At 42.3% G+C, this 16,189-nt stretch overlaps 2 protein-coding genes across 3 annotated transcripts in view; one reads left to right on the top strand and one right to left on the bottom strand.

The window, feature by feature from the left end:
- LOC126567112 (synaptic vesicle glycoprotein 2B-like) overlaps window positions 1–16,189 on the top strand; it is a 167,565-nt gene that overhangs the window by 55,390 nt on the left and 95,986 nt on the right. The gene's annotated exons all lie outside the window — the stretch shown is intronic.
- LOC126556747 (tyrosine-protein phosphatase 99A) overlaps window positions 1,858–16,189 on the bottom strand; it is a 39,407-nt gene continuing 25,075 nt past the window's right edge. Inside the window, exons 1-10 of one of the 2 annotated variants that reach the window (XM_050212218.1) lie at window positions 11,382–11,851; window positions 10,989–11,195; window positions 10,631–10,908; window positions 10,432–10,548; window positions 10,207–10,349; window positions 5,681–5,973; window positions 4,844–5,610; window positions 3,573–3,869; window positions 3,229–3,497; window positions 1,858–2,452 (exon numbers count right to left, since the gene is read on the bottom strand). In XM_050212218.1, the coding sequence (XP_050068175.1) occupies window positions 1,858–2,452; window positions 3,229–3,497; window positions 3,573–3,869; window positions 4,844–5,610; window positions 5,681–5,973; window positions 10,207–10,349; window positions 10,432–10,548; window positions 10,631–10,908; window positions 10,989–11,195; window positions 11,382–11,841 (3,426 nt within the window). In that variant the 5' untranslated portion in view covers window positions 11,842–11,851. Of the gene's footprint in view, window positions 2,453–3,228; window positions 3,498–3,572; window positions 3,870–4,843; window positions 5,611–5,680; window positions 5,974–10,206; window positions 10,350–10,431; window positions 10,549–10,630; window positions 10,909–10,988; window positions 11,196–11,381; window positions 11,852–16,189 lie in introns of those variants that run through there. The other variant, XM_050212217.1, reaches the window with a different exon arrangement.

Here is a 16,189-nt window from a genome sequence, read left to right as displayed (position 1 = left end):
GTTCTGGTTTGTTTGTTTGGCACTCGGGCGCACGCACACGTCTCTATGTTTTGAATGTAATGTTCTGCTTATATTAGGAACATCCGTTCAAATCCTTCCCTCGTGATTCCAGAATATGCAAAAGACTTGCTGCATTCACTGTTTTTTAGCTAAAAAGTTTCTTTTCGTTTCGTTAAGTTGTTATGTTATTGTTCATTAATTTTCACTAATGTACGATAATGTTCTTTGTTCGCTTTTTTGTTCTTTTAAATACTTGTTACTCGGTTCAATCTGCATGGTGTGACGATTTTATTTGTTTTTGTGCTGCTGTTGTGTTTGTGTGTGTATGTGTGTGTGTCTTTCGCCCGTTTTCCTAGATTTGCTTGATGTGAAGTCAACAGAGCAAGAAGCAGTTAGAAAACCAGTCTTTATATCTCATCGTTTGCGGACTTTCGTATGATTTCATTTGCTTACAATTACACATTCTTTACCCCTTTCAATTCGTCGCATCGGTATGTGTTTGTTTGTCAATGGTAAATTATGTATGGCTTACGGTTGGTAGCTAACTGGAGCCCTAATTACTCCATCCCAATGAGATGTAGTGGGGTTTAACATTTCGATTTCTTACAGCCCCTTATCATCGGAGTAACGGTTTACGTATAGCGCACAACCAAGTCCTGGGTTTGATTGATCTTGTCAGTGTTCTTTTTCGTTTACAGAACCACAATTAAATTACTGTTTTCGCAGCAAGTTTCGGCAGACGTATAATGCGCCTATTAGCTGTATACCTTAAATTAAATGCTATTTACATAGTGAAAACATATCATAAAAAACACACTTAAGCAGCTAAACTTAAGCGTGCTTAACTGGCGAATGCGAACAACACTCATTTCATTCATCAGTGTTATTTTTTACAATGCGAACTTAACGCTCGGAAGAAAGTGGTACATGGTTTTAGCCAAGTATCTATCATACCCTAAGAATCGACACTATGAGCGTCGTACGGAATAGTGGAAAAAACATAAAACAGAAAAAACACTGTGCTTTCATCATATAATCAATATGATTATTTATCGATAGAAATTTTCCTCAACGTAAATATTAAATGGGTAAAAGTAGAAGAAAATGTAATACAATCAATGGAGGAGCAGTGTGTGTAATACATGCTCAGACATGTCTGTTGGCAACGAGACGAGACAAGAAGTGTGCTGTTGTTTTTCTTCTTTTAAATAATTTGGAGTGTATACGGTGTTAGTTGCTAGCTAGTGTAAAAAAAAAAAACAATCCTCTATCAGAAGCACAATCGCGGTCAGCAATTATGGCGCGTTTGTTTCGCGTTTTTCTTATCAAACTTTCGACGACTAGATTTAGTGTTACGCAGTTATTATCAGGAATATAATTGTTCGCGATTCGAATCCTTTAAGGATGAACGAGTACTAAAATGGTAATATCTCTCACAGCAAGTGCGCAGCGGCGCTTCCATCACGTCACTCGTACTGTCGTACAAAAATGAGCACGAATGCGCGCGTATGCACCTGTGTGCGTGTGTTACGAATACGCGGGTATACTAAATACTGCTCTTAAACTTAGCGATAAATTGGTCGTATTTATAAACGGTACAAAAGCAACATTCCGGTCCTGTTGTAAAATAATGACGAAAGCGATGCCTTTAACCGGTAAAGTAGTGGTCAAGGGTTAGTGACAACGAATGAAACAGCGTTGCGCCACTCTCACAATTATAAACCCATGCCCCCGTAAAACGGATAAGTTTGAAATGTGTGTCTGTAAAATGCAAATAAATACTTTTTGTTTTCCCTCCTCACGCGCACACACACGTACACCCTAAGGATGCATTTGGCTGGCTGGCGGCTAGCGGGTTTACGCCTGATTGTGGTCCAGATTAAGGTGATGGTTGCCGGTAGCTACCACAACCGACAGTTCGTCATTGTCGTCTCCATTCATCTTTACGATCACCGTACCGCCGTTCTGTATTGTTTGTGGTGGAGGTGTCGTTCCACCCGTACCTAACGTTACCATCGGTGGACAAACGGAGTTCGGTGTGCCTGCAACGACACCCGGCATCGTCATACCTGGTGGAGGATTAATCGATGTTGTCGTTGTAGTGGTGGTCGCGGTACCATTCCCAACACCACCGTCCGGCGTGCCGCCCGTAAGCTGATTGTTAATGCTACCGTTGCTACAGATCTTGCTGTACAGGTCCGGTGTTGCAGTCATCATCGCGGCATCGTCGAACTCGGTGCGCAACTCAGTACATTTGAGCAGACCGAGCTCCTTAGGCATGTAGGAAAGTATCCGATAAATCTGCCGGATGTCGTCGTACGAGGTCCAGATGCCGGGCCGCTTGTTGTGGTACAGTTTGGCGTAGGTGTAAATGTTCGCTGTCTGATCGTACTCGAGCTGCATGGCTAACGAGCTTATGGCGCAAAACTGGCATGCCTGGAACCCACCGTATCTAAGCACAGCAACGAATTCGTCAGTATTTAGCGTACATTTTTGTTTAAAACGCTTATTTAATTCATATTAAAATCCACTCTTAACACCAAAACAATCAATATTAGAAGAGTGATATTATGACCGGCCATCAGTCAAAATGGCTGGTCATTTTTAAGGGTGAATATCTCGAGTTTTATATAAACGATTTTTATCTTTTTAATCGTTTGAAATATACTTTTTTTTCAACAGAAAATATTTTTACTCGTATTTGTAGTGTAACGGTCGAGACAATTTATTAAATTTGTCTCGTCCCTCGTCAAATTGAATTATGAAATTAAATTAATTGAATCATTATTTGAAGATAAAAATAAACAGTGAATTATTTTTTTCATTGTACTTTGGTGTCGTGCCTATGTTTTGGTAGCATTACATTTTTCTACGGAAAGGCAAATGTATTCTCAGATATGCAAAGCCTCTATAAATAAACGAAAAAAAACACACACTTTTCTATCAATCTTTATAGCTTTTTCTTAATAAATATTTTTCCTGAATCTTTCCCTTACACCACAATGATGAGTAAAACTATGTTATGTTGGAAATAAAGTTCATGATTATTACTAAAAATAAAAAATAAAAAATCGGTTGAATAGAACTCGAGACATCCGTCCTCGAAATAACGAATCAGTTTGACTGGTCCAGTCGAAGTGCCACAAACCTATGTTATTTTCAATATCAAGACCGCAAAACAACAAAATGACTGGTATGGTTTTACTAGTGTTAAACTTGTACACTCACCTGTCCACAACCACGATCGGTCCGTTCCTGTACTCGCTGCAGCGTTCGTGAACGCGCACGGCAAAGTCGAATATCGAACGTGTATTGTTCATATCGGGCCAGGCCGGATTTTCCAGCATCTTCACGCTCAGCTCGTAATCGTCCTGTATCGATTGTATGACAAAGTTCCGCACGATGTAATTATCTTCCGACGTTTCTGATACCATCCGAATGCGATAGTAATCACTTTCGATCGGTTCCGATTCGTTAGGCCAAAATTGCAAGAAAGACTAGAGAACGAGGGAACATAGTTAAAACCGTCATTATTCAATTTTCAATTTATTTACAAGCTACTATATGCTTACCATATTATCCACCGAGGACAGCAGCACCACTGTTTGAGCATTATGATCCCATACCATTTGCCAAAAATCCTTAAACGTCTCAATCAACGGATGTTGGGTAACAATAAAGTCACGCAGCCGGCGAAATCCGTGCAACCAGGTGGCGTTAATGTAGTCGCTTCCCTCAACACCTGGTTTTGGTGTCAGATGCACACGGCTACCTTCGAGCGGAACCAAAGAGCTGCGATTCTTGATTACATTTACCGGCTTCAACGAGGAGGTCAAATTGATTTCTTTCGGTTGATAGCTGACGATAAGCTGACAGGGAAAAAGAGAGAAAAAACGGTTCGAATCGAAAAATTAATACATATAATAACCAATCATAGCGAAACCTCTCAAATATAGCGTCAATTGTGACTTAGTTGAGTGTATAAAATAGTTTCTGACTAACCGACGCATAACAATAAAATCGGATCATCGCATTCACAAATATTCTCAAACTGTTCGGGCGTTCCCCAAGGAAATATTTTAGAGACATACTTCAGCACATCCCCCGAAGCCAAAAAATTACCGATGATCTAACAATCTGTTTGAACATTCATGACTGCTTAAAGCTAAATCTTAGCGTTATTTTAGACAGCAAATTATCTTTGCAAAGCCACCAAGCGGTACTAGTCGCCAAAGTCCTACGTTACCTTGGTTTTATAATACGTGTGTCCAACAAAATTACTGACCCCTTTTCGTTTAAATTCTTTGTATTGTACTATAGTCCGTTCTTTAGTAGGATTTGCGAGTATTTTCTGATCATCACAACAACAAAACATAATCCACAAAATTGGAGATATTCAAGAGAACATAACGAAGATTATGCACTATCGACTACTATGATAGCAGTCTGATAGCATCGTTTGCTCCTGATACCGTTCGAGATGGTTATTATTTAAACTGGAAATACTGGAACTGGAAAGCAAAGAAGGAGGACGGCTCTATTCATCTATCGCTATAAGATCGATCTCACAGTCCCTGAACGTTGAAGCCCTGGATTCTTTTAACGACGAATTTCCGTTCTATACACTTTGAATTCTAGTTTTATGTATCGAATATGTTGATGGTTTTTATGTTTGTTTGTCATTTCTTTTCAGTTGAGCGAAAACGCTAGGTTAGATTAGGTTTGAATTGGATAAGTCATGTTATACAGGCTGTATGTGACCAGATAATTTTGTAAGTCAATAAATAAATAAATTTATAAATTAATAAAGAAATAAAGTTAAAATGTGTTTTGCGAAACATACCTTGTACTGTGCATCGATGTAATCCAAATGATTCACTAATCCACCGATCGCTTCCATCCTAATGTTCGTCTCCCCGCTTGCAATCGCTTCCACCAGTGCGTCATGTATGAAAATGTACTGTTCCTCCGTCTGCACTAGATAATTTCGCTGTGCACGAATGTATCGCAAAAAGCCAAACACGTTCAGTGAACCTTTCGCTTCGATCTGTTTCAACATTGCGTCCAGCACGATGAACGTCCCAGTACGTCCAACGCCCGCCGAACAGTGCACCACAATCGGGCCTGCATCGGGCGGGTTAGCGGTCGTAGACTTTTTCACAAAATTTATCACCGGCAGCGGATGGTCCGGTGTGCCGTGATCGGGCCAGTTCGTATAGTGATACTGATAAACCGTTTTCTCCATTTGCGATTGTTTTTTCTTCTTCATTTTCAGATGCTTGATGTGAAGCGTTCGGACGGTGTAGGTCGCCATTACGTCCTCCTTCACCAGCCGCACCTGTATGATGCCGTACGTTTCGGTACCATCCTTCGGCCAGTACATATCACATTTCCGGCGGCCTCGCTCGACGAGGTTCGTTATCATTACGATCACCGCAACACGCTGCTCCCACACCATGCGCCAGAAGCAATCGAATGTGCCCGGCAGCGGGCCTTGCGTACCGATGAATGCGCGAGGCTTCTGGTAACCATCGATGAAGTTAGCGTTGATGTAGTCAAGATATTTCTTCTGTCCTGGCACCTGGCGCAGATGCACCCGGCTGTGGTCGTCTATAAACAAATGCATTATGCAAACCTTAAAGCATTTACTCGTTTGATTAAACATCGCTTTTGCACTTACAAGCAATTACATTCAAATAACGATTCTTGCCCTTGTTCTCCGGGTGCTGCGAATTCTCAGACGGGTACTCATCGTTAAGTGCCTCACCCTGAATCGCTTCATACTCCTTGCTGAAGCCGATATCACCGTCGGCATGCAGTTGAGCGACATGTTTAGCGAAGTCTGCCACTGCAACGGGACAGCGTACTTCGCCACCTACTTCGCTCGGCCCTTCCCAGTCGATGAGACCGGCCTGCGCGCCCTGACACGGCTGTGGATCGTCCAGATAGTAGTATGCAGCGTGGAAGCACTTCCTAAAAAATAAAAACAATGCGGAAATCAATACAAGACAAGTTGATACGAAGTTGGTCATCATTCCAACACCAAAATATTGTGTGAGAAGGCCTAGAATTGTGCGAGGCCTTATTGAACCACACCAGAAAGTACATTTCATGTAATGTATGTTTTTTGACCGATACGCGCACATAATGGTGATTCGTAGCTCTTTTGCAGTATTTTCATGTAAATCTCTCTATTTGTTAGTTACTATTTTACAATTCACTTTTACCGCCACTGGCCGTGCAACAAACATGGAATGTAATTTATTTTTGAAAACATATGGGAGCAATTCCGAGCTCTGCAATCTCATTCTTGCCACCGGCCTTGTAAGTGATGCGATCTTATGAACAGAAAGAGAATGGTTGATAAGAACTTGATCGTTGTTACGATATTATCTAACAAAGCAGCAGTAAAAGTACCACGGAATGCGTGAAGGAATATCTTTGTGTGTGATATTTTCCATTCCAGTGTGTCAGCCCACCGAGGAAAGAGGCATCATACTGTGTGCCCTAGTGTCTAACGAGGGTAATGTTTCTGCCCTACACTTCCCGAACCAACCCATAAATTAATGCGTCCAACACAACCACGTCGTCTTTCGCCTCTCCGTAATGCTCCTATCTTGCACTTCCGACCATTTGCCCTGATCTTGAATGTTGAAGGGGACACAACTATACAGCTCCAGGGGTGACAAACTGTACAACAAGCCGAGTCATAAAAAAGAAAGACGTATTAGCTTAATTACCTAAGCGAGCCATATGAAAGCTGATTCAAAAAAATGAGCAAGACTTCTCACGTATACGTATATTATTATAAAAGATCAAAGATTTTCACATTATTCTTAGCGAATGTTGGGACAAGTGTAACATAGTGGTAACTGAGCCACCTAGTATTGTTTCAGTAAAAATTCAGTTAGGCGTCCAAGTGAATGTGACTATGTATAGTATACCAAATTTCATGAGAAATAGTCGTTTTTCTCACTTTTATCGCCTTTTCTCTGGTGATCAACAAAATAGAGTTTAATCTTGTAATATATGTTAAAACTTCTTTAAATAAACTCTCACAAAACACAAAGAAACAAAATATTTAGAAAAAATGTGAATTACATGAAAAAGTTGAGATAAATAGACGTCGAATCAAAAAACAGCTTAGTTATTTTTTCACAAAGGAGCACCACTATTTGGGGCAAGAGTGCCGCACATTCTTCGATGATAAAAACTGGTATAAAAAATTGAGCTGAGCTATAAAAAACTTTGAATTCTAGGTTGGAGTTAACATCTCGAACGATCCTAGCTTCGTTTTCAGTTTTAGTTTCGTATTTTTTTCATTAGTAGTTCAGAGAGAGAGAGAAGCAGGACGGTGTGTACTTAAAGGCGGAATATGTCACAAAAAATTATAGGCAAGAGCTAGAATGGAATCGGCAGTGAGGTCCCGCGACCGACGGGAGCACTTCGGTGACACGAAAACACACGTGAAATGCTAGAAGCCCAAGGATGTAAATCGTAATACCAGCAAGGTACTTTGTTGTGGTCATTGAAACTATGTTTAAAACTCAAAGGAGGATAAATTGGGGAACCAAATTTACCCTTAGCATATAGCAATGAAACATCTGATCTACTATTCCATTTTTACATAATAAAAAATTTTATAAAACAGTTATTTATTTTTACATCGGCTTTTTTCTGGGACTGTTTAATAAGTGAAAAATAAATGCACATTACATGAAAGCAAATTGCTTCCAAACTTTGTTTACGATTAGATAGTCCTGTTTAGTTACATATCTGTAGTTTCGTAGATAGTAAGAAGACTACCGTTAAGGTAGCATTAAACCATCCGCAGAAAAAAAGAATTAAATTGACTGGAATCTCAAACTCTGTCGACCCCTGATCCAGGACCGCTTTGGTGGCGGAGTAATTATTTAACGCTAATTTAGCTTTTGGCACCAGGTGAGATAACGTTATATAATGATATTTGAGTTTTTTATCTCTTTCTCTCTCGCTGAAAGGCCAATAAATTGTTGATGAATCATACATCACCATTTGATGCAATTATTCATTCCATCGTAATTGAAATGCTTGACGTGACGGGAAACGATTAGCGAACACATTGGTGTTTGAACAAATGGTTTTGCGCTTAGTCAATAAGTCTGTTTTTTTGCCACCTGAATTGTAGGTGTGATCTTTTGTGTGCTAGCCAGACGAAGCGAAGAATGTATGAGTATGTATCTTTCACAGATTACAAATCGATTGTAAATAATAATGGAGATCATGTGATCGTCGTCATTGCACTGTTAGAACGCATTCGTACATTCTGATTGATAGTAACTTGAAACAGGCCATTATTTCTAGGACACATAACAAGAATAATCCACGAACTGTCCACCACCGTGCAACGGGTTTTAAAACTCACCTAATCCATCCACACCAAGGGGGCATTGCGGTTTGCATGAACTGGACAGTTGAAAATGATCCTCACTCACTCAAAACTAAATACAGGCACAATGGTCTGATAAATGCAAAAATATTTCCCTCATCTCTCACAGCGCATATAAAAGACGCAAATAAATGTTGAGTTGCTTTCCATCTATTAGAGTATCGCGATTATTTACTGATTCTGTGTAAGTTTTCTCGGTCGTAGTCACAGCTGCACAAGCACGGAAGGCAGTATATGTAAACTACCAAAAACATTTAAAAACACAAAGCTGAAAATTGCGATTTAAATCGCACGCATTTTTTCAGTACACTATGTTCCGGACAGATTCGACCGTTAAACGTTTTCGCGTTCTCAATTGCGCTCTGAAGGTACAAGGTTGTTTTTACGATCGTCCTTGTCACTACTGCCCGACGGTTGCGTTGCGTCGTTTTTGTTGTTGTTTAGGGTGGTGGTATCGCTTAGCAGTCGAACCGAACGACCGGTTTCACTTGCCGGACGCCGATACTCGCTTGCCTGTACGTAAGCGCGCGATGTCACACAAAAACTGAGCCATGTGCCGTTCGCGATGTTCGCTCGCCTTCTCCACAGCAGAAACAGAGATATGGGAGAAGTACCGAAGCTGAGATTCGCAAAGGTGGTGGTTTTTCTTATCTTTCTTATGACAACTAATAATGATCGTAATGATCGAGCAACGAGCACGTTCTAACGTCATTCGGAAGAACTTTGATATATTGATTTAAATTCAAATAAACTTGAAATACCATTCATGAAATGTGTTAATTGCACAATAGAGTGCAACGACAACTAACTATTTGGTGTAAAATATAGTATCAGAAACGAACAATTCGTAATTTTCGAATAAAAAAAAATATTTTCAAATATTTATAATTAACTATGACGGTCCATTAAGTATTTTCAAATAGTTTCAAATTAGATTGCAGCATTCATTAGATTGCAGCAGTTGCGAATAGCGGATTTGCAGAATCATTTCAGTAAGAAGCTTAAAACAATTCGCTTTCGATTGGAAAAACTCACCTCAGTGATTCAAAAACGTATCCATTGTATAGATCTAAACCCTGTAAGCTGGGGAAAATAATACACATATCCGTAGAATTCATCACTCATAGGTGGATCCATGCGTCCATAAGTTATCATATCGCACTGTTTACGAACACGACACAAGACGGATCATGTTTGCTCAACTGAACAGGTCCGGACAATGTTTGAAATTGGATACGCGTGCAGTGTTCAGTCGCAAGTGGTACAACTCTCGCCCATTCTAAACTCCGTGACAAAATTGCAGACCATTGCCACTCTTACTGCTTCTATCATTACAGGCTCAATCTTTCTCCTTCTCGGCAGGTTCTCTTTTCCTTGCACTTATTTATTGATATTTCAAATTAATGCTAACAATGTTCACCAAATTCACGCAAAGTTCCGCACTGCGAACGATAAGCAATGGTATGCACCGATATACCACATTCGAGGGTGAATCTAAAAACGAAAGTAAAACCCGGAACTGCTGGCACGAGCCGGCGGCAGCACGCGTCTAATAATTGTTTACTAAACTTGTCACGCGTAATCGTACCAACGCTTGATTTGGCAAGTTGGCACGCTACGCCTCAACATACGGAAAGTTATTATCATACGCGTGTCGTGTGTGCATTGATAACTTATGCCGGCAAGTGCAAATATTTAAACGATATGCTTGAATTATGCTTGAAATGGTTTTGGTAATGTTAATACGATCAGTTTAAGAATTATCATAAGTCACTTACTTCCACAGTATTAGCGCCAGCACGATAAGCAGCAGAACGGTGAAACTAAACACGATCCCAGCCAGTACAGCCAAATCATAATCATCGTACGCCTGTCGTTGAGATTTTAAAGGAGCCTTTTCACAGTTCGGCTGAAGAGATATCTAAGCAAAGGAAAAAAAAAAACATTCAAATAATTGTACATGCAACTCACTTTTTAAACAAAAGCGTCTTTAACAGGCTTACCTTACGCGGTTCCGAGTACGATCCGAGAATGATTTGCTTGGGATTAATCACACTGGCCGATGCTGCACGTACCTTCACCTCGTACACCGCATTGCTCGTAAGGTTCGGAATGATCAGCTAGCAATAAAAAGTAAAAGAAACACAAAACAAATCAGTTTCATCTTACATTGCAAACCCTAGCGGCAAGATTCAAACGTACCGAAGTTTCCATGATGGAAGCGTTGACTGTGATACGAATCTCACGAAATTCGTGGTACGCAATGTTCCGATAGCTGATGATGTACAGATCGATCGTGTTGTAAAACGTCTGCGGTATGCGCCAACCGTAGTACAATGCGTTGTGCGAGTGACATGTCAGGTTGACCACTTTCGGTGCACTCGGACCACTGACGTCGGTACGCTGCGTCACCTCGGACGGTTTACCGTCGTGTTTTTTCGTAAATGCCGTCACCAAGATGCGATACTCGGAAAAAGGTTCTATAAAAATAGAGTGAAAGCATATATTAGCCATTATGAGGAGCATTGCAGTGGAGCAGTTTGTCCTACAGATTACTTACTTAAATTCGAAAGAGTGTAATGATAGACGGAATTCTGCATTTCGTTCAGCTTTAGGATTGGCATGTGCAGATCAGTTTGGTTTTGATGGATATAGTACACACGATATCCGTGGATGGCTCCGTTTGCTTTCTCCGGTTCGCGCCAAGTTAGTTTGATAGTGGTGGAGGTTACCTCCAGCACGGTCAGGTTTTGGGGTGGGCTCGGTTCTGAGAAACATAATCAAAATATGGAAAAGATTAATCCCAAAATGGTGAAACCAAAATTATTTCACGTCTATCGGTAATTTAAATTGATGTAATCCCTATTACACTCATAAACCACCACAAATACAAATCCAAATAAATTCCAAAATAAAGATAGACCCCGAGTGGTAGTCCAAAGTGCTATTTTACCAATATCGTCATCGGCCGAAAATGTTGGATCGTGTGTGGAAGTGTGCGGTTCATCGTTGCTTGCCGCCTGCTCTATCGGCACTACACGCACCACTGCCGGCGTGGAGGAAGATTTCAGCGGAAGTACTCGGGGCTCCTCAAAGTCTTGTTCGAGCTCATCCAACACACCATCTTCACCATTATTACCGTCGCCGGCATCGTACGGGTGGAGGATGGAGGAGGGTGGGTACGGTTCGTGCTCCATTGCGGCCAGAGGCGGTGTGCTCTCCAATGCTTCCGATGCTAACGGTCTGGCAGTGGTGGAGGTGGTCGAGATTATTTCCAGCGGCAAATTATTCGAGCGTGTCGGAACCGTCGATTCCGTAGGAAGTGCCCAGACAGTGCAGCTAGCGAAGGCAGCGACCATTATCAATAGGGCACGCAGAACCGCGAACATGTTGTGAATAGTTATTATCTTCATTTTCAATTCTTTTCAATGCTACTTTTTCCTTCTCTTTCACAACGAGTGGGACCCTTTCGCACCGGGACACAAGGTGTAGGGCGTGAGCTTCGTATGCGTCTGTGTAGGCCGGTATTCGGAAGTAAATTTGCAACTCTTCGCAATTTTTTTTTTTCACTCGACACCAACCACGCACTCCTATTGCCGGTCCCTTTGTCCACCACACTTCCGGTCTGAGGTCTGGTGGTACTGGCACAGCTGGAGCACAATCGTCGTGTTGCCGAATTTTCTTTCCTACGACCCTACAGATTATCTGGCTTCTTTGTTCTATTCCCAACGCATCACGGTCTGCAGCAGGGCAGAGGTGGCAAGCGGTGCCAAACTTGCACAAGACACAGGTTTCGATTTTCGTTTCATTGTACACGTTTGAAACATATGTCTCGCATCAGCAGATCCACACAAAAATTTCCCCAAATGCTCCTTCTCTCGAGAGCACGGCCACCACCAGTAATCAGTTTATAGTGCAGTAGGAAGAAAAAAAGTCAATTGCAGGGGGTAAGGTCAGTTAAGTGGACGCCCCACACTAATTCTCGGCGGATGCTTCGTTCACAGTTTCAATTGCCATCAATTGAGCGTTACAACGGTGTCACGGTACAGGCAGGGACATCTACGACGGTTTGCACGGCGGTAGAAATGCGGAATGTGTGATTTACTTGCGGCGAAAGAGGAAGAGGGTGCCAAACCAGTGCAAACTTTTTCACGGTTCTGGTTCGGGGCGGGTTTTTTTTCTCCTCCTTTTGCTCTCGTATGGTGTGCTCTCCAGCGTACGGGGAGGCGGCACGGGTGTTTCGATCGATTTCAATGCTTGGCTCTTCTTACTCTTATTCTTCACCCGCTGTATTTTCCTGCTAATGGTGTGAAAAAGCACGACACCGCGTTTCGCGCACGATTTCAGGCATATAACTGAGCGAACAACTTTCTCGCTTTATTTACTACGGTTGAAACATTTTCTTGTACGCATTTTCACCAAACTTTGAGCATATTTAAACACTACCCTGCCTACGGTACGAGCTTGCTCGAAAGCCATATTTGTTTTGACAGTAAGCCTGTCAGCTGCATGTTTATCGTGCTTAGCTCAACGCTTGATGCCACTCCCGGACACAGGGTGAACAAACAGCAAACGCTTCGCATCCGAGTGCAAACGCACCGAGCGGTCTCTGGTGGTGAGGTTATGAACTACAATATGTTTGCAATTCGTAAAACACTATACCGTCAAATGAACGTCCATCGGAAACGATTGTGATTATTTCATCCGATTTTGAAGTTTTATTATTACCCCACATGTTAGACACATTTTTTACGTACTTAAAGGGGTAAAATAATAAATTGATTCCAGCTAAAAGCGAATGTATTTTTAGAATTTGCTTACATTTCCAACCATCAGAGACTCGTTATATGCTAGCTCGTGAACTCGGTTTGAAATTCTTACCGCAGATCCCAAGATGCACCATTCTTTTTCCCCTCTCACCACTATACGATTCCAACAGAAACACATAAAACGATTATAATAATTAAACGAAGCGAGTTTTCATGAAAGCTACCCTCCGAGATGAAGACAGCACACATTGGGCATATAAGAGAGATAGAGAGAGGGAGATGTGGAAATGTGATAATTTTCTTTTATAATTGAATGCCCAATCTTTTTCCACCTTCGCTGCGCCACACGGGCAGCTATCCCCCAGGGAGGCAATCCTACGATCTGAGGGTAATCAAAATTCGGCAGACTCAAAAAAAGGAAAAAAAAACTTATCCAACCAGATCCCACCGCAGCAAAATGGAATGAGTTGGTTGGTAAAGTAGAAAGTTCAATTCGTTCAAACATTTTTTTTTTTTTTGCAGAATACTATTTTGCAGCTTCGATGGAAAAGATGATTGCTCTCTGGGTTTGTGTGTTTTTTTCCTCACCTCCTGTCTCGCTTTTCCGTGTCTTATGTACCGAAAGTGTTTGAGAGGGGCATTTTTCACACCAGTGCAGAGTAGAGCGCCCGCTACGGTGAACCATCCCCGCGGTAATCCTATTAGGCAACCCGCAGTACGAAAAGTGGAATCGATGATGCGCCCGTTAACGGGCTGCCAATGAGTCTAGGGGAGGTCTGTGCACATCCAGCTCGGCCAACGTTTTTATTTTTTTTTTTATTGGCACGGTCAAAACCGTGACGATTCCAGTTCAAGGAATTTTGAATTCTTGGGCCCTGATGCGTGTTGAGACGTTTGGTGTGTGGCTGGGCGCCTTCAAAGTCTGCTTCCTTGTCACGTTCGTGTGTGCGCGTTTCAATAAAGTTTATGAGAAGGATAAAAAAAAAAAGCAATAACTTCGAATTGAATTCTGTCGTGGTTAATTAGCTGCATTTGACTGCACGTTGCTGTTGTCGAAATTCCAAAATACAACCGAAAACTACTACTACTAGCTCCCATTTCTTTTAGCCAATGAATAGAGCAGTATTTTTAAATTAATTTTCTTAGTTCTGTGATCGGATTGTGACTGAAGGAGGATATCCTTCTTACGTAGGAAAATATTTCCCATCCCAGCCCACAAGACCCTATTAAACTGGCATGTGTGTGTGTGTGCGTGCCTGCGTACTGTTTGCTGGAGCAAAACGAGCACGAGAGCACCAAGAAGAAAAGCCAGCTTCCGCCATTCTTAATCCCTTCCTTACAATCGTTAGCAAAGCAGCGAAGGATGGCTAGTCGTTGCAATCATAGCTCGAATGGAAAACAAAGCTCATTATATGGATGTCAGTTGTGTATAGCTTTTTTCCTATTTCTTCTGTCTCTACGCCCACTTGGTCCACTTGAAGTGCAGGCGAATGGCACAAGGAGACACCGCTTCAAGTGGCAGGATGTTTTGCTGCGGGGTAACAGCTCACGCCGAATGGAGCATTGAGTCGTCGTTCTTAATCTAGAGACTGGTTTTCATCTTGGTGCATGATGCAATAGTAGAAGTAGTAGTAGTAGGTTGCACACCTTCAAGGTAGGGGCTTTTTTTTTCTTTCCTCTTTTTTTTTTCTTCGCATCACCCAGTATCTTCGCGTGCTGTAGAACATGCCCGGGAAGTTGGCGTGTCGTGCAATCCGTGATGGTCGTCCACCGGGATTCGCCATTTCACGATGTGCCCAACCTTTTAACGTCATTGCATCGAGCCAAGGATGATGATGACGATGCTGTATGTGCCTTCTTGTCCATATTTCATTCGTCTGAGTTTAGTGTTTCCATTGGGAGATGTACTTTGCTAATGATGAACCATTTATTCGTATCCCCCTCCCCACGACAACCTGGCAACTTGACTTACCGCCCCCCCCCCTCCCCCCTTCGCCTTTTGCCAAGGGTTGTACCAATGATGGGAGGTGGCACAAGAAGAAAAAAAAGCATATCCTTTGTCTTCATCGCTCAACATATGCACGAGGACGACGATGACACCGGCGAGGACACAACACGTCACTCCAACAGAAACGAGACAAAGCGCAAGACTTCAATGCTTGCCTTTGCCTACCATTTTTTCATCTTCCCCCCCCCCTCCTCTCCCCCCTCTGCCTCCTAGCTGGCGAGACATGGTCGTGGGATGGGAGTTTTCGTGGCTGCAAATTTGCAAAACTGTTACACATCCCGAGGATTAATGCGGCGCGCGCGGAAGATGTTGATGTTGCTTTCAACTTTTACTACTGCCTTCACCGTTGACATCATTTCACGCCCGAAACGGTACTCAACATTAGAAGCGTCTGCAGTGCAGGCATTTATACCTTGCTGCAAACCAACCACTATCCGAACCCCCCTCCCCCAAATGCTCTACGACACACCCCTTCCGGTTTGTCGGTTGTTTTAGGTTGGGGGACGAGGGGGGGGTTTGCCATCGCATTGCATGCCTTCCGGCCGATTGCGTTCGCGCGTTCTTTGCACTTTGCTTTGGTACCAAGGTTCCACTTCTTGTCCCAGGCGGGTTGTCACCGGTACGGAGCACTGTTGCGAGGGGCAGATGTAAAGCATGCGAATGGAAAAAGATATTTTTGTTCGACCGTAATGATTATGTTTCGCAGCGGAAGAAATTGCATAACAGATGGATTGCATAAGCGTCATGCCAGATGCAAATGTGCCAGGATGCTCCACGATCGCAGTGCAATAGTATTGCCTAGCTCTAGTGGGAACGAGCAACGATTCCATGCACTAACGAACTAACGGTTAACTGTGACTTGGATACGGCGTCGTCGATCCATCCATCCCAATGATGGATCTTCGGCTGTTTTTCTCACATTTGCATATGCAACGGACAGAATGGGGTCGAAAATTAAAAGCGTAATCCCAAACCCCCAAAGGT

The sequence above is a fragment of the Anopheles maculipalpis genome, chromosome 2RL (genome assembly GCF_943734695.1).
Source record: "Anopheles maculipalpis chromosome 2RL, idAnoMacuDA_375_x, whole genome shotgun sequence".
NCBI lineage: Eukaryota > Metazoa > Arthropoda > Insecta > Diptera > Culicidae > Anopheles > Anopheles maculipalpis.
The sequence above is the reverse complement of the archived record's forward strand: the minus strand, read 5'-3'. Positions and strand labels throughout refer to the sequence as shown.